Here is a 24,850-nt window from a genome sequence, read left to right as displayed (position 1 = left end):
TATACCTTCAATCCAAAAAAAAAAAAAAAAAAGGAAAATCTTATTAGGTAAAATATGACCCTTACTTATGAGTCAAAGATCCACCTCATCCCCTTTTGATGTAAGATTTGTGACATTCTTCAATATCCAATTGTACGACTCTTGTATCAACTCTTTCTTTCATAGAATAAAGAAATCCACTTTGGTCTAGACATACCTCAACCCTAATAACTCTTATTTAGTTATATGCCCAACACTTACCCATCTTACTCTTTCAAATGCGAGATCCGTACACGTTGCTACAAAGTATAAAAGCCACAAGACCACAATTTTTTTTTTTAATCTTTGCAAATAATTCAATGTAGAAATTAGTTTCAGAGGAAAAGACCAATCCAACAAAAAGGTCAAGTTTCCGAGGCAATTTCAAGTTTCAAAGCGGGAGATGGGAAGGGGGATATATGGGGTAGCTCCATGGGCGTTTTCTTCTTCTCTCAGCTTTGTACCCTGACAAGTGGCGGCTATGTTGCAGCTGATCCATATTGAATCCTCTTAATTCACAAAGCAGATAGAAGCATAACAGACGCCTTACTTTTAGCTGCTCTGCCCGTCTTTAATTCTCGCCCCCTCTAAATTCAAGTATGAGCCAAGAGCCATTAATTGCTTGTTCTTGTGGTATAACATAGGACCCATCCTCGACAAAAAAACAAAAATATCAGTTCATGAATTGAAACTCGTAATGATTTTGATAGCCAAAAGCAAGAAATAAAATTTATGGAAAGTATTATTTTGCTCTCTCTCTCTCTCTCCATACATTTAACCACGACCTTACTTTGTTTTCCTTTTTTTAATAAAAACCATGACCAGCTTGTTTATAGTATACAATTGGTATAATATATTTTGACCATTTATATTTTGTAACATGCCAAAGGAATTGCCTTGTTCAAAACAAAATATAATAATAGCGCTCATGGATGAATTGGAAATTATTTATGGAGTAACATATATTTTTTTTATTTAACTTTGTTTAGAAGAAGAAAAGAAATAAAAGACATTAACCTCATATTAATGCTTGTTAAGAAAAACCATGAATCTTTATTCAAACACAAAAAGAAAAAAAAAAGGGAAAACCATGAATCTGAACACAAAATCGATCTCCTTTTTACAGCTTCGTTTAGGTGCGCGTCCACATCTCTCCTGATCTCTGCGTCCCTCTCCATTTTGTTGCGTTATAGTACGACTAGGTTTCCTAGGTACTATTTTTGCATGGCTAGGGTTTTCCCAGCTCGTTAACCCTTCACGCACGCCTCATGGATGGCGAGGCATTTGAAAAGGCGACCAACCACATTAGTGGAAATTAGAGTCGCCAAGTTCCAGACCTCCAGCAGTGCCAGTGGTATGTGTAAGAGCACATGAATCTCATTCCTTGGGAGTTTCTATGGCCAAAACCCTTTGGTGTTCTCCTTCAATGTGGGCTTTGTTGGTGACCATTTTGATCACCCGGACTGTTGGCTTTCTTTTCAATCCTCTCATACAGCCTAAGGTGGTTTCTGAGTCAATTGTGAGTATCTTTTCCATATTTCCTTCTTTCTTATTTTTGGTTTTGGGATTATATTTTCTTCTTCATGATGATTAATATTACTAGTTTACTACTAAATTATTTTTTCGTCTCCTTTGATGATTAAATCATTTCAAGGGCGAACCGTCACTTTGGGCCAGAGCAAGAGCTTTGCCAATAATAATGGAGTGTTTCCCCATATATAATTCCCATTTCGTACTAATAATGAGTGACGGACTTTACTTGAGAAAATATTAATGTAAGTATAAGCTTGCATTTGATATAATCAATTACATACAACTTGAATCAGTACATGCATTTTTGTTGAGATTTATATATGTCTAGCTTTACACACCGGCATTGTGATTTGTGGTGAGTTGTAGGTAGGTAGATTAACCATGTATGCATATTGAATATGAATTCATGGAACATGTATGTATGTATGTATGTATGTATGTATGTATGTATGTACCAATGCAGTTTACCCCACTTTAAGCATAATTAATAATTAATGGGCTGAAATAGCTATCAACTCAACTCCACACAAACTCATCTTTTCTGCCATTAATAATAATTACTTATATAGGAATAGGAGCTGCCTCTACCTTCTTTCTTTCTTTCTTTGGATAAATGTTGGAGAGGAGAATGTTAAGGCTCCATTGGCATATGTACATAAATCATTAAATTTAGAATTAAAAATACTTCTTCAGTGGAGTTTGAGCCCGTTAAAATAACAAATGGCTTCAGCCCATGATTCTTTACTAGGCTTTTCTGCTCCACCCCTATTTATGATATCTAAACCCATCCAATTGAATCCACAAACTATCACTCCTCCTCATCTCTTGTTTCCGTCGTTGGCTACCACTTCCCCTCTGGCTCACTCTTTCTCTTTCTTTTACCGAAATAAGGTTTTCTTGCCTTAAAAAGGATTTTGTCTTAATTACCTTTTCAGCTATGGATGACGACAATTCCAACGCGGTTCGGAGAATGTCCAGCCGTACTCGTAAAGTGGCTCCTAAAATGGCTGCAGCACTTGGCAGTTCTGATAATCGAACTCAGGTTTCTTCTTCTTCTTTAAAATTTTAATTATCTTTTTGTATTTTTATATTTTTGCCGTGAAACATTGGGAATTAATTTGTGGGATTTTTAAATTGTGGAAAAAAAAAGGCAGCTTTGGCTCGTCTTGAAGCTTTGGAGAATGATAACGCAGGGATTGAAACAATTGAAATGAACGATGATGATGAAGCTTCTCTTGATGACGAAGATCAAGGTTTTTTTTTCTTTTATTTTATCTCTTTTTCCTTTTATGTAGAAGTTTATGGAATCATATCTATTTAGGACAAAAGGGTATTGATAATATCTAACGCTTGACATTGCAAACAAAAAGTTCAGTGCTTTGGTAATTGAATTTCTTATTGATGAGGTTAAGCAATGTTAATTAGGAAGAACTTTGTTTAAAGATCATAAAACTACCAGAGAAAATGAAAATATGAATTATGTTTGGGTCTTAAACTGTTTTAGAGTAAGATTTATGATGTCACTGATAACATCCTGGTCTATGCATATATTTTCAGAGATTGCGTTTGTTCATAGCCTTATGATATCCATGGTGATCGTGACTCATACTTATAGTCATAGATATAATAGCTTTTCTCAAGAGGGTTTTTGGCTAGAAGTTACAGCATGACTAATCTTTCTGCCTTGGTTTTCTATATCAACTTTTTCGATATACTTATTTCTTGTGCTAATTCTTTTATGGTTTCTTCATTGTGAATTTTGAACTACTATAAGCATAAAAGAAAAGACTACTATATATTTGTTGCTTCACAGTAGTTTGGCAGTATCTCATATGTTTTCTACCTTCAAGACCTGCTTTATTCAACCAATCAAAAAAAGCGCAGTAGGAAATCTAACCATCTTTCAAATTTCTCTTCTTACGCTAGTTTTAGGTAGCTGGTTTATTAGCTTCAAAACATTTTTGTTACCTTGTTTTTCTTGTTTTAAAACTTGGTTTTTTCTTTCTCTTTTCCATTTTTTAACTTGTAATTGCAGCGTACATGCAAAAGAAGTCCAAGGGCACCAAGCGCAAAACTCGACAGGCAAAAGCGCTTGAAAATGCTAGGAAGGCTCCGAGAACGTTTCTTGAGCTCTTAAATGAGGTAAAAAAGGGTAATGTTGTTTCTATTCATCCTGATTTTATTGCCTCACTTGAGGAACTAAATAATTCCTCTTCCGAAGGCAAACTTGGAGTCTTTGCCTCCTAATGTTCCATCCTATTTGAGGGCAGCAGTGGGACCTCCAAGCTCTACCTCCCGCCGGCATTTCTGCAGCGTTTGTGGGTTTACTGCAAGCTATACATGTGTCACGTGTGGGATGCGCTTTTGTTCATGCCGTTGCCAAAATGTACATATCGATACTCGATGCATGAAATTTGTTACTTGAGTGATGAGAAAGGAACCAGAAAATTGTTCATGTGGCAAAACTCATCATATGCCAAAAGTATTCTATGTAGATACTGTTACAAAATTTTCAAATGTAGTCTTAACAAATGAAGGCTTTCTGTGCCACTGTTTCTTGGTAGAGTTTGTAAAGCAAGGGCAAAGGTGAAATAAGAGGAAGAAACCTTTTCTGTCCTGTTCAAGATTGATTCTCTTGTTGTACTCAGATCCCGACGGCGTGTGTCCAGGCCAGGTTGCTTAGGTTGCTTCTCAGTGCATCATACTGCTGATCAACAATAAAAAGAGATAAAAGTTAAATCAAGAGAGGAGCTAAATTCTCTTTATAAGTCAAAGCAGTTGAAGAATTAATTGCCAACTATAAGTTCCCAGTCATGTAATTTGTCCCCAGTCAGAACCTAGTCATAAAGAAAAAACGATTCAAAAAATTTTGGTTGTATTCTTTGTGTTGTTCGTATTCACGGCAAGGAAGATGTAGGCTGCAACATGCCAATGCAACGTCTTCACACCTGAGCCATCTGCTGCTTCAAAGTTTGTAATGACTTTATTTTTGATTCACAAATACACCAAATGCAGAGAGTACTGTACACTGTCCGGTTACTATTTTTCTTGCAACATCAACAGGACTCCAAGACCTTAATGCTTGGGAGATCCGATTTCCAAGTTTTGTCTCATTTGTGGAACATACCAATGTTTCCAAACGATGGAAAACCCGTCCAGGTCCTTCATCCTGTCCATTTCTCTGAAGAGAGGACAACAAAATTTCCATCTTATTGTCCTCTGCGCTGTCGATTTGATCTTGTGACCATTTTGCAACCTCATCTATTATGCCACATAAAGACTGTATAGCATCCCGAATAGCATGAGATAACGAAGAGATAGACTGATCTATAGATCCACTCTTCTTCTTCTTCTTTCCAGATGGAAGACACGATCTGACACAAGCCATGCCAAGCCAATGGTTCAGTAACCAGTTGAACCAATATAGGTAAATCACCCTGCGGAGAGTGAATCAGAGGCCCCATGGATCTGACCTTTCCCAAAATGTAGTTTTCCAGCAGAGAATTTACAAGATGACAACTACCAGGAGTACATTCACCTCCATGTTGTCCAAACTCGTAAGAATTCAAGTTCCATGCGTTAAAAAATACAGCAAAGTTCATCCAGTCAAATCACTTCTGAACCAAAGCCTGTATAAACCTAAGAATTAATTTTGCAGAAGGTAATTAACATCATATGATACTTAAGCAGTGTTTGCATCAATATCTACCAAGCAAATCTAGGAAAAGAGCAATCACCAACCTTTTGGTAATATCAATAAAGGCATATAGGAATATGTTGTACTAGTAAGGAGAAAAATGTAAACCCTAACACGCCCCCAATTGTCACACTTTCAGCAACATGCAAACAAAAGACAATGTGATTAAATATTCAAATTACCTAATTTTACCTACTTCCTAACATGTATTGACTTCTGTGGAACAATGCTTAAATCTTTACATCTGTACGATCAAAACATAGCTTGACAAGCACAACAATACTCAGTACATGATCTCATCAACCAGCATATTAAACTGTATAACCAAATACAAGACCTTGCAACAATTAAAATGCATGACTATAAATTAATTGAGGATATGCATACAGTCATGTAGGTACCTCATAAGATTTTAGACCACAGGAAACTCCCACAACCACATCAATTGCATCATTTAAGGAAAATCCCAATATTTTTGCATAGCGTTCAAGCAAAGTCTTAAGTTCTGAGGACAATTTAGGATCAGCTCAAGAACCATCGATTTCACTGTTATCCTTGTGTAAGACTGATGCACTTTGAATAGACAAATATATCATCCGAGGAAGAAGAGACTTCCTCTCAATGATTCCCCGTACATTTGCTTCCCTTTCTTTTGTCTAAATTTGATCAACAATAAAGAAACTCAAAATTAGATTACCAATGAGAAAGGCAGAAGATGACAGGCATAATAGACATGAGAAAACCATGGAAAATAAATTCTTTCTACAACAAATATTATACACAAACTACGAATCTACAAGAAATTGGGAGCAGAGTTTAGTACCAAGTTTTCTTTAGGATAGTAGGAGATTCCTTCAAATGGACCTGAAGCAGCAAAAGTTTCAAAATGGTTCATGGGATATAACGAGGGGAATAGATCAGGGATTAAAAAGGAAGACCTCAAAAAATCTAGACAAGATAATTCACAATAAACCAACCAGGTACCATGCTGAATGTTATACGGACCTAAAAGGTAGTTTTTCTCTGTAGATGGTGTCCACCAAGGTTGTGACTGGAAATCTTCATTGAAGGTCAGCAGTTTCGATCCAATCTCATTAGAGAGCTCTACAAAGTCAATCCCACATTTCAAGCTCTCGAGAATATGCTAGAAGAGTAAATATTAATGTTATATGCATTCTACAATACAGCAAAACATCATAGGTGTTAATTACTTGAGAATTTCAAAGACACTACCTCTTCTTCTTCAATGTTGTCTGCATTCTGTTTTAGCTGTAGAATTGGTGCTTCTACCCTTGCCACCAAATATTGATTGGAATGTTGTAACTGCTCTTTGAACTGAACAAATTCTATTACCTGGAGTACAAGGTAACAATTACTCCTCAGTTCACATAATCAGGACCTAAATCTCATTCCAACAATTTATTTATCTTTTTTTTTCCTTTTAGCCTATAACATCTACTAGCCACAAGCAGAGCCCAACAATCAGTTTTAAACTGTAAAATTTTATATATGGAATGTAGACAGGACAATGAAGCAACAAGAAATTCAGATATTGTTGCAATCGAATAAGCAGATTATGAAGGCGAAATCAAGAAGCCTGCTCACCAAGCAAGCAAATCAAACTCAGAATTCACTTAAATTTCAAGAGTGAATAGTCAAGCATGTTTCAGCACCACGATATGGAAGCCATCACTCTTGAACCGAAACAGTTGACACATGGCATTAAGAGGCAAAGAGAATTTTCAAGGGAAATAACAATTTGCTAATATTTTATATTCTGCAAAAAAAACAGCTCCATGAGTGGCTCCAATTAAGCTGGCCAATACAATCTTCAAAAATCCTTTCCATTAAGTTCATTGTTGTCATCCCCTCTCATCAAGTATCCAAAATATCATAAAATCCTAAAATACAAGCACTTTTAACAGGTTTAATAACAGCAGAGAGAGGAAAATAGTACTGCATTGCACCCTTAACTATATCTCCTCCAAAATCTAATCAAAACAAATTCTCATATATACTCATCGTGTAAAGATTCCTTAATTGGCTTTTCAAGCAAGAAGGCAGCTACAAATGGATTAGATGAGCTGATTGAAAAGCTGACCAGAAAGTTCAATTAAGACAACAAAGGTATAGAACCTAGTGTTTTCTTTTGGAGAGAGCAAGTAAATAGGATTTCCTTCATCCTGCACACATAATGTTTTTCTTTATTTTACCATGTTACTCTTGCAACGGATGATACCATGCATCTTTCTGTATGTCTTGTTTTTCTGTTTCTAATTTTAAATATAAAACCAACTTGAATTATTCCTCAGAGAGAGAGATTATAAAAAGCCACACTTCTTTGTTTCGTGTTTTTGTGGATAAAAGTGAAAAACAGGAACTAATGCAGATTTGAAAGGAGTACATACAAAGATAAATTCATACTTTAGAGTAATTTCTATGGCGATAAGAAAGAAATGTAAGATCTGCAGATTCTCTGGAGTGCTCATCCATAAACTTGAGGTAATCTTTTAGCAGATTGCTTAAATCTGTCCAAAGTGGAGATACCAAAATCTGGGCCAAGATGTGATGTGAAATAGTTTCCATCAAGATATTCTTCACATCCAACGATTTATACCTAGAAAAACAGAAAACGAGTAAATTTCATACCTAAAACAAAGGATGAGGTGCATATAGACTATAGAGTAAATAGAAAGAGGATGAGGTGCATATAGACTATAGAGTAAATAGAAAATTGTTAGAAAAGTGATTGGAATTCTTGGCTTTAGAAAATAATGCTTTTTGGTATTAACCATAATCCACTTACCTTTCATGCGCCAATGAAAGGGCACCAAAGTGTGAAAACAGATGCAACAGTAAATTTTGTACTGCCACACATTTCTGCCAAAATGAGCGGAAAGACAGATGTTACATACAAGAGTAAGAATCTCCTAGCAAAACAAAGAGCTTTCAAACAGAAAGCAGAAAATTTCACCCAAAAGTTATTTTAATGTCATAAACACTATCAAGCAGCCACCACACAGTGTCTTCTCATTAACAAAGATTAATTTATAGAAAAAATCAAACTAAGCAAACAGTGATTTTTCAATTCAAATTAATTATTCATTAGATGCTGCAAGACAAAGTGAGAAAATTAAACATTTCCTGACCATCGGATGGTTAACCCGAATTCCAAAACCATAATGGCTTCAACAAAATAGCCAAGATTTCTTGTGCGCCAAAATAGCTGAATCCAAAAAGAAATTTGTTTTCCATGAATATTAACCTTAGAGATATAAATATGGTAGTTGCCAGGATAAGAAAATACATCTCAATAACTTGTCAAGTAAAATCTTTTGTAGCAAATCAAGAACCAAAAACAACATGACATAACAGGCAAACTTGCACTCACAAAGTAAAATGTACATTCTTCTGTCCAGTTATGCAGATATCAGCAAGCAGAGGAAACATAAGAGGGAAGACATAGGTAGCAGACTTGAATGGTGAAAGAAAGAAAAAATAAATAAAGCAAATGCACCTGAACCAACACATTGAAAATAATTGATAACAGCTCTTCACCATGCATAGTCTCTTGTGGATCCAAATCCTTGGAAAGTGGAAGGTTTTTACAGTATAACTCAGCCATTTGTACAGCAAAGCCTTCAAGTTCTGGGAATGAACAGCTGAGTTATATAATAGGTCTTTAAATGAAAGAATAACAGCCCAATAGTTGAAAAGGAAAAGCAATGTAATACACCACTGCACAATCCTTTTAGAAGTCATTAAATGAAGGATCAAGACTCACCACCCACAGAAAGCCTGAAAATGTTTCCAATCAGTTCTTGAGTTTTCACAAGTGTTATTGACTGCCCCAGAGCTTTAGTTGGCACTGCTGAAAGGGAGTTTGAGTTTTTCATCAACTTATCCAGAAACTCCATCTTCTTTTCTGGTGATAATACTTGAAGAAAGGTCTCAACATCAGAAGTGAAGCAAGCCAGGTGACCAAACCTGTACTCAGCAAACCAAAAGCTCTATATATTATTAATAAAAAGTTATCATATGTATTTTTCTTCTTCTTAGAACTGAAGGTGCAACCAATAAAAATAGCAAAAATTTCACAGCACCAATACTCTAGATAACTTTTGCAACAACAAACTTAATCAATCAAACAGCAGGAAAAGACAGCACCAGAAACAGGAGTATTAGTAAGTTAATATAGTCGCAACCCTCTCAAAATTGATAAAAAACAATTGAAAAGCAACCAATTAGCTGGAAAAAGATGTTGGACGAACAGACCACAATAAGATAATCCCAAAGTTCAGGTTAAATAATTCAACAAATACATGAAAGACTAACCTGTACATGATAATTCAGTAAAAAACTTTAGAGGAATAATCGAAGGTCAAGGCATACCTTGAATAATATTGCAAAAGAGCTTCTATAAGATCATCATTGTTGTTCTTTCCAAATAGGCATTTCCTCCGTTCAATTTCAAGATGAGCCAAGTATGGATTTCTTAAAGAATTATTACTAGCTTCTGCTTGTAACTTTTGTACAGATGCTGATGCATTTGATACATGAGAATCAAACTGTGGATTGACCAGATTGAATTTTCAGTAAAATGTTTTTGCAAAGCAATAGATGGGAACTAACAATTATAAAATCTAGTGAGTAATATTCGAAAGTTATAATAATATACCAATTCATCTGTTAAGTGTCTAAGCTTGCATTCCACAAATTTTGGGGGATGAATTGGAGCATTGATGATTTCACTGGACCAACTGCTGTCATCCTCAAATAAACAGCCTAGATAATGTACGAAAGCCTCCCAATCATCTGCACTGTCAGTTAACAACAAAAGGAAAGAAAGACCAGACTGTTAGAGATGGTATGTTCAGGAGTAAATAATTCAACTCAGAACCTAAGTGCGCGCTAGTAAGTTGCCATAGTTGCTGAATCAAAGTTTTGCTATAAATTTCTGTAACGTCCACAAGCATACCACAGTTCTAAAATTTTCTGGTAGACATCCGGCATAGTCACCTGCCCGAGCAAGAAGCTTCCCCTGTCAACTTAAAGTCAAAGAACATACTTTGATAAGAAATGAAAAGTGGAAGAACAACTCCCTGTGAAAACAATGTGTAATCTTACATATCACAATGAATTTTAATGATGAATTCCAGGTATTTCCATCCAAGTCCAGGATATATGAACATGCAATTTGAATAAGTAACGTGCATGTGCACAAGATATTTCCAATATCAACATTTATATACTATTAACGAGTAGGAAATATAAGCTTCAGAAAGTACCTGTATTTGTAGCTTATCAACTTCAATCATCAGAAGGGATCCTAATTTCCCAGAGAGAATTTCCAAAGCATCATCATATTTTGCTTGTTGCTCCAATATTGAAAAGTAGATGACAAGAGCTGCGCAGATGTAGGATTGGATATCATATGTAAATGAGAACACAAGAGCTGCTCTCCAGGTGGCCTGCAAAGGAAAAGAGATGGAAACAGAAATATACCTTCTGGCTCGTGCAAATTGAGGGAAGCAATGTGCTTCTTAAGTAAACCCTCAGCTAAGAGTAACAGCTTCTCTCCACCACTGCCACAAAGTACCTGAAGTTCAGACCCCACAAAGTAAGCGGTTAAAGAAGACATTTTTTACAACGACAACAACAAATTAAGCCTTATATCCCATAACTCTGGGGTTGGCTGTATGAAAGCTAAAAAGGGGAATCATGTTAGGTCGTACTTTTGAATCTTCTTGCACCACTCATTTCTACATTATAAGAAATTAGTTATTCTCCTTGAAAATGATGAAAGAAACATCTACATCACTCTTGTAGAGAGCATTCCAGTATAAAATTCCATGAGACCATCAAGTAGACTATAAAGTCACTCTTAAAACAGGATAAACCAATTTATGTCTGCATTAAATGCAATTAGTTCCATGAAAACCTTTAATTATGCCAACAACACCAACCCTTCTGGCAATACTAAATACTATGAATTAATACATAAAGGAGAAAGGGCAAGAGTATTCAACATCTATCTCCTATGCACATTTCTTGCTATTGTAACATGTTATAAACTATAGATCTCTTTAGAAGAAACGTTAATCAATAGTCTTATATTGTTCTACAAACAAGTGGCACAGTCAAAGCACAGATCGTTTTTATAGTGCACCTAGACAAACTTATCAAAGGGAACTGAAGAAATACAATTTTTGTAAAACTTTTGTGAAAAAAAAAAGCCAGCTACTTTTTGAAGCTCAAGACCACCTTAGCACTTTCAGTACAAATTTTATATGTCTCAAAACCCTAGACCAACACTATATATTTTGTAGCAACTGGAATCTCAAGAGGTAAATCTCATTTCCCTACAATGACAATGTTCTTAGCATCCCCTTTACAGAAAGGACTTTGACATTTTTCAAACCTTAAACAAGACTGGACTGTTGAGCCGCTGCAACCATCAACAGATTCGATCTTGGGTTTGGAGACAGCAAGTTTTTGGAGCAACCCAACTGCATATAAAATATTTTCTTTCAAGATAGTTTTATTAGAAAAATATGCTTTATTTAAAACATTTGAATTTATTAGATTATTTTCAGTATATATTTTTTTTTACATGTTAGTCATGGCCATGCTTAGCAGAAACGCTGAAAAGCTTCAGCCAGGATCAACCAAGAAGAGAAGGTAGTTGCATTCAATTCCATAAATTGGAAACAGTTATCTTCCACTGTAACTTGTTAGTTCCAAACTGCCAGCTTGTTACAACTTTTCCATTCTATTTATGAAGACCACTCTAGCATCAAATCGATTTTTTTATGACCACTACCAATCAATGACATGATAAACAAATTTACAAATAAGCAGCAAGGAAAACTGGCAGAACCTGCAACTGGATGCTGCAAACTGCCCAGAGCAAAAACCTTTCTTCACCAGCAAGCTTATACATTTTGATGGCTGTCTGGCAGAAAATAAAAGCCAGAATAAGTTACAATAATTATGGAGTTAGTCCGCATAAAAATAAATGCCCATAAAATTCCTGTAATTTAAAAACAAAATAAAGGATCAGAAAACACTAACCTGTTGCGGCTTGACAAACGAATACTCTCGAACATAACAGTTGAAGAGCCCCATCATTAGTTCCAAATTGTTTGGGAATTTCCCACAAGCATGTTCGTAACAGCTAGTAGCCAACTCCACTGACAATTAACAAAGAAAAAACTCATAGAACAAGATACCTATCGACTATAGACAAAACTGAAGCGACAATCAGTTTAGCCAAAAAGAAAAAACTAACGGTGATCGAGTCGCTGGAAAACAATTTGAAGCGTGCTAAGAGTGAGATCATCCATTAACAGAGTCTCATTCTTGTATAAAATTTCTTTCGCAAAACCGATAGTGCTTCGTCGGATTTTCCCATCCTTTCCAATATCAAAGCCTTGAGAGCCTGCAAATAATCAAAATACAAAATAACATAAATAATTTAAGACTAGTTATCTAAAAAAAAAACTTAAAATCGAATGACTACTAACAAGAACATAAGGAGAATGGGAATGTTTAGAAAGTAGAGCGGTAGTGATCTTAAGAGCATTTTTGAACTGTCGAGAATCGATGGCGTCCCAAATTGGTCGGACCCGCCGCTCCGGAATTCCACCAGCTAAGCCAAACTTGGAAGCCATTTTGTGGTTTAATTATGGAGTTTGAGTCTTCGGATTGGAGTCAAAGATTCGTTACCTCTATCTCTCACTCTATTCCTGGCTTTGTTGTCAGCATAGAAGGAATGAAATTGAAGTGAAATGTGGGAAACCTAATCAGAGTGGTTGGATGCAGGTTTAATTTAGATGTTGGGTTTTACCAGATCACCTGCCTTTGGATCTAAGACTTGCGTTTGGGAGTTTGGACTCCGCCCTTTGCGTTTCTTTTAGCCGTTTAGGCGTTAGACCCACCCAACGGAGTTTCACTTTTACCTCTTTTTTGACTTTTTTCTTTCTATATTAATTACTTAAGTATTTTTTAAAATATTTAATTATTTTTATTTTAAAAAAAATATAAATTATTATTTAAAAATAAAAAATATATTTTTCACCTTAAACTTTTAAATAATATATCATTTTCATCTAAATTATAATATTACTAATTTAACTTGTATATATGATATTTAATTAATATAATTTTATTATATGTATATTATTTTATTAATAAAAGTATTAAATATTTTATAAAAAGTTTTATATGGATGTTACATGATAAAAAAATTTGATCGGTCCTAGAAATTTTTTATGATTTAGATAAATTAAAAATATATATTTAATTTAATTTGAAAAAAAATGTTGATAATATATTTAGTAAATACATAATTTGATAATATTTATCAAATATCATATATATATAAACTAATATAATTAGTAAGATTAAAATTTGAGTTAATATAATATATAATTTGAAAATTTATAATGCAAATTATATATTACTTGAAAATTTATAGTGTAAATTATACATTTTATTTTTTTAAATATCAACTTATATATTTTTTAAATTTAGACATAAAATATATAATTAACTCTTTTGAAAAAAATCAATAATAAATAAGTACTTAAAGTTAATTTTATCCTTCTAAGATCGAACCATCCTTTAACATCATTTAAAAATTTTTAATCTTTTCATTAAAGGATTTGTTCATTAAAAAATACCACTACATTACATTCAATTAAAAATCGTTCAATAACTTATATAAAGATTCATTCTAATTAAAAAACCTCAACGTTATTATTCACTTAAAAATAAATTGTTTTATTTTGTTATAAAAAAATAAAAAAAAAAGTTAAGTCATACTATAGTTTTTTTTTCTTCAAAATTCTGTAATTTTTATTCAAATTATTAAGTTAATTATTTCACATTTAAAAAATTTTAGTGAAATTTTTTATATAAAGAAGCTTGCTGAAAATTAAGTAAAACAAGGGATGTAATTGTTTTAAAAAAAGGAGATGCCAAAAATAGTAATTCAAAATGCATTTAAATGTTTGAATCAACAAAAGTACGTGAAAAATGATGCAATGAGAAGGAAAACATTTTCATGCAATACTTATCCTATGTAATTTTAACTTTTATATTTTATAAGTGATGCCATGATCGAATAAATTATAAAGTATTTTTTTATAATTTTAATAACTTAAAACATTTTATAATTAAAATTATAAAAAATATTTTATAATATATTAGATCATGACATCACTTATAAAATATAAAAATTAAAATTACATAGGATAAATATTATACTGTACATATTCTCCTTCTCATTTCATCATTTTTTACATACTTTTGTTGATTCGAACATTTAAATGTATTTTCAAGCGTTAAGCCTGTCGTAATCGGAGTAGCCACCAACGTGACTATCAATGTTTAAAAAGCAAATATTTAAGCTGTACGGCCCTTCATAAGCCAAAAACACAGACAGATCAAGCAAATAGGGCATTCTATTTGTGAAGCCAAGGCAGCTATCCCTTGACTTTGTTAAGCCAGCCAAATCAAGCAAAGCATAAACAAGCTACAACAACAATAATAATAATAAAAGATTAAGAAAAAACCCATATTAATGATCTTGAACGCACCGTATCACTGCAAACAGATCCAACCAACATTCCTAAGTCCGGTTGGAAGAAACCCATATCCATATCCATTGCAAACCCGAAAACAGGCCCCGAAGAACATAAAAAATCAAAAATGAGAATCCGGTTTTCGTTTCCCATCGTTTCTGTTTGTCCACAGCTTTTTCACGTTTTCTCCATTCCATGCCCCGGCGCACAAGCTACATGCAACCCTTCCCTCGATCTTCTTCTCCCTCACAGCGCACACCAACACTTCCCTCCCCTGTCGAAAATATCGACAACCCTAATGCTTTCTCCTCGGTAAGCAGATTCGAATTCATTTAATTCTTTTTTGTTTCTTGTTGTCTTGAGAAAGATTTTATTCAAATCGGAAGATGATGGGCTCTGAGAACCAGGGCTTCCAAGAAGCCCACCTTTTCGCTTCCCGTGAAGAAATGGAAAATCTCGTTCTCGACGAGCCTCTTAGCAACCTCAACGACCACCAGAACAGTAACTCCTACTCGAGTTATCGAAGCGCCATCTCATCACTCTCCAATACGACGCACCACCCAATGTCTCTGCCGATCCTCGCGACTCCAGCCGACTCCGATCCCTTGCTCTCCCCTCCACTCTATCTTAACCCTAACGCACCTGATAACAACTCCTACATCGAGCCTCCTTCCTACGCTGATGTCATCTTCAGTCCTTTCGATGAGAACTCATTCAACGGCCTCGAATCGACTTCTCAGAACCCAGAATCGTCATTGGCTCTCTCCAGATCGCCATCGTCCAGCACATATTATATCAAAATTACGGTTTCCAACCCCCAAAAGGAGCAAGACACCACCAATTCACTCGTGCCAGGAGGTAATACATATTACACTTATTTAATTACGACGAGAACGAATAGTCCAGAACTCGGCTCCTCTGAATTTAGTGTTAGGAGAAGGTTTAGGGATGTAGTCACGTTATCGGATCGGTTAGCGGAAGCTTACCGTGGATATTTTATTCCGCCGAGGCCAGATAAAAATGTGGTGGAATCTCAAGTGATGCAGAAGCAAGAATTCATGGAGCAAAGGAGGATTGCATTGGAGAAATATTTGCAGAGGCTGGTGGAGCATCCGGTGATTAGACTAAGCGATGAATTGAAGGTGTTTTTGCAAGTGGAAGGGAGGCTTCCATTGCCGACGAGCACTGATGTGGCTTCACGGATGCTTGATGGTGCTGTGAAGTTACCGAAGCAGTTGTTTGGGGAAAGTACTGCAGTGGTGGAGCCACACGAGGTGCTGCTGCCTGCAAAAGGCGGGACGGATTTGTTGCGGTTGTTTAAGGAATTGAGACAGTCTGTAGCAAATGATTGGGGTGGTTCGAAACCGCCTGTAGTAGAGGAGGATAAGGTGTTTATGGAGAAAAAAGAATGGATTCATGATCTTGAGCAGCAACTCAGCAATGCTTCTCAGCAGGTAATTTTATTGGGTTTTCTGACTTTGACATGTACATTTGAATCTTGTGGGATAAAGTTTTTGATGATGGGTTTTGTTTGGGATGTTGTTAATTTTCTTTTAGGCTGAGGCACTTGTTAAAGCACAGCAAGATATGGGAGAGACAATGGGAGAATTAGGATTGGCATTTATTAAGCTGACTAAGTTTGAGAATGAGGAGGCTATGTTCAATTCTCAAAGAGTACGGGCTGCTGACATGAAGTGTTTAGCAACTGCCGCAGTCAAAGCTAGCAGATTTTATCGAGAACTGAACTCGCAGACTGTCAAGCATTTGGTAATGTGCAAAATTCGATACCTCATTTTATTCTTTCAACTTAAAACGTGGGATTGAGATGTTCACAAGTATTCATTTGTTGGAACAATTTATTTTGAACAAGAATAAGAGTTTGCAATGTGTGAAATCTCTAGTAATCATTAAGTTTGGCAATCAACAACTTTAAAAGGTCTGAAGCTATGTGGAATGGCTGGCTTATGGATTGCCTGAGAAGCTAATTATTGTTGTTTGTACCTGCATTAATCAAAATTTGAGCAATTATGCTGGTGATTACAATTTCATTTGAAGTTTCTATATTTGTAAAGGGAAGTTTGCATTTATTTATAATGTATTTTGTTTTTTGTGCACTTCAGGATACACTTCATGAATATCTTGGGCTTATGTTAGCTGTGCATGGTGCATTTTCGGACCGATCAAGTGCTTTGTTGACGGTGCAAACTCTCCTATCAGAACTATCTACATTGCATTCAAGGGCTGAAAAACTTGAAGCTGCATCATCAAAAATATTTGGTGGCGACAAATCAAGGATTCGGAAGATAGAGGAGTTAAAAGATACTATAAGGGTTACTGAAGATGCTAAAAATGTTGCCATAAGAGAATATGAGCGGATCAAGGTGAGTAATTTTCATAATATCCTTTCCGTTTATCCGAATTTGAGGATAATTTTCTCCCCTTTGTTGTTGATATGTTGAAATTTTCTTGTGCTCATGCTATTATTGTTAATATATATCCTTTGTATGTTCATTGCATGTTTGTATCACATAGACGATTTGCTCAATGCTAGAGATCCAAGAAGTTGTATGTGATAAAGATAGTCCACTCCTAATTAGTTGAGTTTCCCCTATATGAACAAAGGCTTCTAACCAAACAGATTGAGTTATATAACTAGTTTAGTGAACTTATTCGACCATTCAGCTATTATTAGACAGTAGCTCTTGTTCGGTCATGTCATATGTGGTTGTCCCACTGTTTTGACTATTTCAGTTTCCTGTTGTTCTTCTTATACTTTTCAGTTGACCCTTATTGATATTTCAGTGTTATGTGTTGCTATAATAATAAGCATTTCTTCTTTTTAAATAGCTCTTAGGTCACAGCCTTTGTTAAATCTGAAGTAAAGCTACTAAGACAGGATGTGATAGGATTAATTTAAAGGAAAATAATGGTTTTAGTAAATTATATTGTCCCTTACTGCCAGTACTCTCTCTCTTTCTCTCTTCTGCTTCATGTGGTAAATTAAAAGAAAAGAGGAGTGCACCGCTGCACCCAGTTAATTTGCTTTACAAAGATGCTCATGTGGCTGTGAGCTGTGTCTGCTTCATCAAACAAATGTACATTGTTGGGTCCTTTTATTGTGGATCTTTTAGGTATTGCTATGGTTTGATTTGTGTATTTTATTTGCAAGTACATTGTCTGCATTGTTATTGTTAACTTCATCATTGTGTAAGTTGGTTCATGATGATGCAATTACAGGAAAACAACAGGTGCGAACTTGAAAGGCTTGACAATGAAAGATGTGCTGACTTCTTGAACATGATGAAGGGGTTTGTTGTAAATCAGGTAATTTGATCTTTGTTTTGCTGTCTATATTGATGATCTTATTGTATGAATGAAGCTCAATTAACATGGTTTGAGGTTCAGTGGTGGAGTCTATCCATTCTTAAACTTGTCTGATTGAAAATGCAGTGTCCTGTACCTGAAATTGATTTGGTAAAACTTGTGTTATCTTTGTTGAAGGCTTCGTTACTCATTGAACTTGGAGCTTCATTAATCACTGAGCTTTATCTAATCAAGCCTGATAGCTATTGTCTTTGCATTATAAACCAATTTTGTTGATTTGCTTTTATATGTATTTTTTGTCAGTTTCAAGATCTCCAGTAAAAGATGGTCCCACGTCTCTTTATAGTCACCTAGTGATAATGAGACTTTCTTCGTTCCCCATCTTACAAGAGGTCCTTGTGGATTGTGTTTGATTTTGTTCTCAAACTGCGATGTGAACCATTTTAATTTTCCCTCTTTCTACTTTCCTGTGGGATATGGCCATAAAAGATTTTACTAATGTATGAAACCTACTTCCCCGTCCTTTTAATATCAATTGAGCACTTTTCCTTTCCCCCCTAAAAAAAGGCATGTGCATGGTAATTGGCAAAAGGCGAAAGATTCCTGTGTGTTAAGGCTGCTTGCTTGTCTATAGTGGGTTATTCAATTTCTGCTATCAAAATATTGCTACGTACTGGATCGTGTTCTTATGAATTTGAAAAAAAAAAAAAAAAAAGCAAGCTCCGATTTAGACAATGCAGAGAAAGAATGCAGTTGAATCTGTCAACATCTTAATTATATATGCATTTAACATCATTTGTTTCTTAGCTCACATTTCTTGTGAAAATATAACAGGTGGGTTATTTTGAGAAAATTTCAAATGTGTGGGCAAAGGTTGCAGAGGAGACAAGTGGATACGCAAAATATAGCTTTTAAATGTTTGGATGTATATTCAAATCCTCAGCCTTCACTGTCTCTTTTTCTTTTTATATTGTTGGTTATTGTCCCTATTAGGAGATAGATTTTACATTGGTAATAATGAAGAAAAATGGAGTACTTTGGTTAGTTTTGTTTTTCCTTTGCTTTTTAGAGTATAATATTTTCCCACTTTAATTTGTTACATTTGATGATGTAAATTGTTTGATATACTGGCGTGTGATCATAATTCCAGATTTAACATGGGTGCGATTGGGAAGATGATGGGATTACCTTCTTTCTTTATTTCACATTATTATAGCTAAGCTTCCTTAAAAATGAACGTTCTTTCATGTCTTAATTAATTAGGGGTTTAGAAGAAACCACTGTATGCCTTTTGGTGTAACGGAATTTAGAAATTCCTTTTGTCTGAATCACAAAGGTATTGAAGTTTTACGAATCAACTTAAACATTCTGATTATGGCTTTTTTCTTTTTTTCCTAAAATTCAAATTGCAAAGAGTAATTACGCAGGTCAAAAGATCGGCAAGTGGGGAACTATATTAACAGCGAGGCCCGTTGGAACTAAAAGTTTTTGTCCAAACTAAATTTTGGACAATCTTCGAAACAACTAGGCGACCGCACGTTTCTAAACGGTGGGTATTTGTCAACTCCTCCGAGGCATTATCGTCAACTCAACTAAACTCATTATTATTATTATTATGGTAATTAGTATGAACTTAGCTAACTAACTAAGAACCTATACTTCTTTAATTGGTTCTTGTCTTTAGAGTGAGAGTTAGACAACACTTATGATCCAACAACAGTTCATTTGGTGGAAAGACAACAGTAGACTCTCTTTTCCAAATCCAAACTAAACTCCAAAGATATATTATCCCACCACCTTCAAAACCCCATTTATCTTCCCATATATTTACCAGAACTACCAATCTCTCGCCTCTTTTTTCCCGTTCATCTCTCGTTTTATCTGCTCTGCGTCTCTCAAGTTACGTTTCCCCGTCCTATCACTTTCACTTTCCCTCCATTCCCTCTCAAAAGCCAAACTCCCTTCTTCTCCTCTCCTCTTTCCCTCAAACTTCTAAAAACCCTTACTTATTAAATTATATTCAAAGAAGAGAACAACGCCGCTCATGATAGCGTTTTCATTGAGCTAAACTAGAAGCAGGCAGAGTTAGAGAGAAGAAGAAGAAGAAGAAGAAGAAGAAGAAGAAGAAGAAGAAGGGTATTACTGTTCCGAACGATGGTTGAGAACGGCGAAGAGAAGCTGTTAGCGGTGGCGAGGCACATAGCCAAGACGTTTGGCCAAAACGACACCATGGCGGACGATATTTTGCACTTCTTTTCAAACTTCGACGGCAGATTTTCTCGCGAGAAGTTGTCTGAAAAAATGCTCGACGAGGATCCCTGTGGATGCGCCATGCTCCAGCGAACCCTCAATTCCTTGGACCGTCAGATCTCCCAATTCGTGGCAGTTGATCATCCCATCTGGGCTGACATAGCTGATTCTTCTGCTTTCCTTGACGCTATCGACCAGTTGATTGGGACGATCAGGGACTGGAGCCCCATGGCCCCTGAGAAATCCGTCGGCGCTTGTCTTGTGCGCGCCGACGACTTGATGCAACAGGCCATGTTCCGCGTCGAGGATGAGTTCAGGTCTCTGATGGAGCCAGGTGCTGAGTCGTTTGAACTGAGTGGAGACAACCATAAGTCAACAGGGAACTTATCATTCGATTCGGAGGACGAAAGTGAAGAAAACGAAGAAGGATTTCTTCAAAACGGTGCGGATCTGGATCACCGGATCCCCATAGCTCAACCGATAACAGACTACGACATCGTAATCGACGCGCTTCCGTCGGGAACTATAAACGACCTTTACGAGATCGCCAAGCGCATGGTAGCCGTAGGGTTTGGAAAAGAATGCTCTCATGTTTACAGCACGTGCCGAAGAGAGTTCCTCGAAGAGAGCATCTCCAGGCTAGGGTTACAAAAGCTGAGCATAGACGAAATCCAAAAAATGCCATGGCAAGAGGTCCAAGATGAGATTGAACGCTGGATCAAAGCCGCAAACGTCGCCCTTCGCATCCTCTTCCCGAGCGAACGCCGGTTATGTGATCGCGTCTTTTTTGGATTCTCCACCGCTGCTGATCTTTCCTTCATGGAAGTCTGCCGTGGCTCCACCATTCAGTTACTTAATTTCGCTGACGCCATAGCTATTGGAAGCCGGTCACCTGAGAGACTTTTCAAAGTTCTCGACGTGTTCGAGACTTTAAGAGACCTGATGCCTGAATTTGATTCTGTTTTTTCGGATCAGTACTGTTTGGTTCTTAGAAACGAAGCGCTTATCATTTGGAAGAGATTAGGAGAAGCAATTAGAGGGATATTCATGGAATTAGAGAATTTGATTCGGCGGGACCCAGCTAAAGCGGCTGTTCCTGGTGGCGGACTTCATCCAATCACACGCTATGTAATGAATTATCTCCGTGCGGCGTGTCGTTCACGACAGACATTAGAACAAGTTTTCAACGAAAGTAATGTGTTTATTCCATCTAATAAGCTTGATGATAGAGGGTCATCTACGTCTTCTGTGTTGGTTCAGATGGCATGGATTATGGAGCTTTTGGTGAGTAATTTGGAGGTGAAGTCCAAGATTTATAGAGACGCTGCTTTGTGCTCTGTTTTTATGATGAATAATGGAAGATATATTGTACAAAAAGTGAAGGATAGTGAGTTGGGGTCACTTTTGGGTGATGATTGGATCCGAAAACACACTGCAAAAGTCAGGCAATATTGTACGAATTATCAAAGAAGTTCATGGAATAAGATTTTGGGAACACTAAAGCTTGACAATTCATCCTTGGATTCGAATGCCATTGCCAAGTCTTTGAAAGAGAAGATCAACTCATTCAATTCACAATTTGAGGAGGTATGTAGAACTCAGTCTACATGGGTTTTATTCGATGAGCAGCTGAGAGAAGAGTTGAGGATTTCAGTGTCTAGACTTTTGTCACCAGCCTATAGAAGCTTCATTGGCAGGCTCCAATGTATTCCTGAAATTGGGAGGAATGCTGACAGGCTTATTAGGTATGGCCCAGAGGATATTGAGGTTAGGATTAATGAGTTGTTTGAGGGAGGCACTGGATCATCTGGTGGCAGGAAGTAAAGGTCAGCTGCTGATAGTGCAAGTTCAAGGATTCTTTTTTTTTATTTTTCTTTTTTTGGTGTGTGTGTGTGTTGAGTGAATGGTAGTCTAAAATGATTTGCAGTCTGGTACTAGGTGTTTGTTATAATTATTTAGCGCAAATTTTCATCTTGTATTTGTGAATTAAGGATAGTTTGCCTGTATTAATCTGAATGGTATTCTGGTCTCAAGGTGAATTGTAATCTTGTAGTGTTTTCTTCGTTCTGTATATAGCAAATCTAATCATACAACAGATGTTATAAAATGAAGAGTTCTTGTTACTGATATTTTTCTTATGATAGCACATTATTTTTCTTAACTGCACTGCTTTGGAATAACTTGGATCAAATTAAGTCCAAGTTTCAGTTTTTAGTTAGTTGGATGGATGATTGAATACAGCAGCTTTATGATTTACACATCTAATATTCAAATTGTAAAAGCTAATCCATAGGTGTTGTTTTCTTAGGTAGGATGTATTTAATGGGAAAGTTACGGGCTGTCAACACAAACCGTTTGGACATTCTGCTGTAGGCAATTTTGTTATGAAGATCAAGATGGCATTTGGGCATACTAATTAATTTCAGGAATTGCTAGTAGTCCTGTTCATGATTCTATGTAAATGATAGATGCTAGTGCTTATTGGTACGAGATTCATTTATATGGCTTAGCCTATAAAAATAGGAGTCACTATTCAGGGGAGGATCCTGGGCCAATAAATAAAGTTTTGAATTGACTATTTTTTGCATATATGCTAAGGAAGGATATGTCCTTTCTAAATCACTCCTTTGCCGATCATGCTCGGAAGGGCCGACACAGGAAAATTTTCTTCCGAGAAGGAGCATATTATCCCATTGGAAGAAGGAATGAGTCCTTTCCTTTCCGTCTTTCTTCATCCATTCTGTTTTACACTTTCAAGCATCCTCAGTGAAGCCATTTAATGCCAGCGTCTTGCGCCTATCTAAGCAACATTCCTTTTATGGTTGTGAGTTGATATTATTCTCATCCCTGATTGAGCTAGGTTGACATTAATTCAATTGACTTGTGGCTGTATCAACTTAGGAACGATAACTATGGTGTAGAAAAGGATGACATCGAAAATTTTTTTTTGGATAAATGGATAAAAAAGAAAAGAAAAGAAAAGAAAAGAAATACCAAAGCACGATATATGTGGATCTGAATATATCCGGATCAGGCGGCAAAAGAAGCGAAGAACCTACCAGGGTGGTTTCTGCTTTTTCAGGTTCCTTGAGTAGGAATGCTATGCCTTGTGTGTAATTTGGTTTTGTGGGTCTAATTTCTTTCTCTTTCAATTGAAAAAGATTTTTGACAAGCAAAAATTAATTAGAAATAGAGAAAAGCATATAGCACAAAAAAAAAAAAAAAAACTCTATTTTCCTTCCTCATGACCTGGTCCAATCCAACTAGCGCGAATAAATCTAGGTCAAAGCTATGGTGTGGGGATGGGTTATTCAGCGACTGAAAGGATTAAAGAAAAAAGAAAGAACGAAGGATATGGGTTACGTAATTTGTTCCACTAAAAACTTTGATCACTGGATACTTTGAACGAGCTGGTTTTCCAAGAAGCCAACCAGGGCTTTGTAAGCTGCTGTCTTCGATGAATGCTATCCTAAAATAAGAACTGAGAAGGCGTTCCACATGCAGGAGTCTTCGGATTGCACAAGAATGCTGCAGCTTCCAGTAATTATCAAGTCCCGCAGCATATATAATCTGTTCGTGTTTGCGAAACCTTCGTCAAACCTCTAAGAAATCATCCCATCAGTTCCCTTTCCATGAAAATACCAAGTCGACAGATAAAAGGGCATATTGTTTTTGTTAAGAAAAAGGTCCAGCCTTATCTAATTGAGTTTAGATTAATCAAAAACTATAAGTCTTAGTCTTTTTTTTTTTTATACAGAGTGCTATCTACTTAATAAAAAGAAATAAAGTTATTTTAATGTGAAAAACAAGATGGTGTGGAAAACTAAAGAAAATAAAGGGAAAAAAAGTTAGAAAAATAGAGAAAAAGAAAAAAGAAGAGCTAGTTAAATGAAAGTTGATTCATGATCCGATTGAGCTGAAATTTTATCAACAGATTTATAATTTAGAGTTTTACATTTTGAATGGTGAAGATCGGGTTTGAAACTCTTTAGAAACAAATCTAAGGTGTATTTGTTGAGTCATCTATTTAATGAAATTTCTTCAATTATTTCTCTAGTTGTTGATTAGTTTTAATTTTAGCTAAAAAAGAACTTTGTATATCCATTATTTGATAGTAAAGCTTTTTCTAGTGGTTCATGATTTTTTTTCTCTACATCGAAAGATTTTTCACGTAAATCTTGGTATGCTTTATTTTTCTTACGTTGTTGATTGTTATCTATTATTGTTGGTTTATTGCGATATATTACTTTTGCGTTGTTGTGTTTATTGCTTCAGGCCTAATAAGAGATATTAGAGTAAGTATTATTTTGAGACATCGATACAAAAGTAGCTTAAGATAGAAGTAAATTATATTTAAACCATGAGGGGTGATACAAGTTCTATGATAAAATTAACAATATCAAATTATTAAATTTGGAAGCCTATGATGAAAGATAATTTA

General features: G+C 35.7%; 2 protein-coding genes and 2 pseudogenes across 5 annotated transcripts; 3 read left to right on the top strand and 1 right to left on the bottom strand.

Moving 5' to 3' along the window:
- The first annotated feature begins 2,350 nt into the window (after positions 1–2,350).
- On the top strand, positions 2,351–4,175 carry LOC111303492 (SWR1 complex subunit 6-like). The gene is made up of 4 exons (XM_022899798.2): positions 2,351–2,593; positions 2,702–2,804; positions 3,587–3,693; positions 3,773–4,175. Exons 1-4 carry the CDS (start codon positions 2,489–2,491, stop codon positions 3,974–3,976), a joined length of 519 nt encoding a protein of 172 aa, XP_022755533.1. The 5' UTR covers positions 2,351–2,488; the 3' UTR covers positions 3,977–4,175.
- A 123-nt stretch (positions 4,176–4,298) lies between these two features.
- Positions 4,299–13,051, bottom strand: LOC111303491 (N-terminal acetyltransferase B complex auxiliary subunit NAA25-like; annotated as a pseudogene). The gene is made up of 18 exons (XR_016326916.1): positions 12,775–13,051; positions 12,540–12,689; positions 12,323–12,441; positions 12,129–12,203; positions 10,754–10,847; positions 10,537–10,655; positions 10,227–10,289; positions 9,927–10,068; positions 9,641–9,816; positions 9,033–9,235; positions 8,766–8,896; positions 8,055–8,128; positions 7,673–7,865; positions 6,482–6,601; positions 6,254–6,392; positions 6,072–6,112; positions 5,650–5,904; positions 4,299–5,180 (listed from the first exon to the last, which is right to left on the bottom strand). The product of XR_016326916.1 is annotated as an N-terminal acetyltransferase B complex auxiliary subunit NAA25-like (transcript).
- A 1,928-nt stretch (positions 13,052–14,979) lies between these two features.
- LOC111303490 (sorting nexin 2A-like) lies at positions 14,980–19,333 on the top strand. Of its 2 annotated transcripts, none has more exons than XM_022899796.2 (5): positions 14,980–16,289; positions 16,393–16,602; positions 16,956–17,216; positions 18,073–18,159; positions 18,994–19,333. In XM_022899796.2, the coding sequence occupies exons 1-5, from the start codon at positions 15,222–15,224 to the stop codon at positions 19,072–19,074; spliced, it is 1,707 nt and encodes a 568-aa protein (XP_022755531.2). In that variant the 5' UTR covers positions 14,980–15,221; the 3' UTR covers positions 19,075–19,333. The 2 variants fall into 2 exon arrangements, with proteins under 2 accessions (XP_022755531.2, XP_022755532.2); XM_022899797.2 differs by lacking the exon at positions 18,994–19,333 and adding an exon at positions 18,463–18,689.
- A 14-nt stretch (positions 19,334–19,347) lies between these two features.
- LOC111303489 (exocyst complex component EXO70B1 pseudogene) lies at positions 19,348–22,536 on the top strand (annotated as a pseudogene). The gene has a single exon (XR_016326915.1). The product of XR_016326915.1 is annotated as an exocyst complex component EXO70B1 pseudogene (transcript).
- Positions 22,537–24,850: the final 2,314 nt, after the last annotated feature.

This window comes from Durio zibethinus, chromosome 13 (assembly GCF_047325235.1).
Source record: "Durio zibethinus cultivar Kanyao isolate XHJ-2024 chromosome 13, ASM4732523v1, whole genome shotgun sequence".
NCBI lineage: Eukaryota > Viridiplantae > Streptophyta > Magnoliopsida > Malvales > Malvaceae > Durio > Durio zibethinus.
This window is presented reverse-complemented; position numbering and strand designations above follow the sequence as displayed.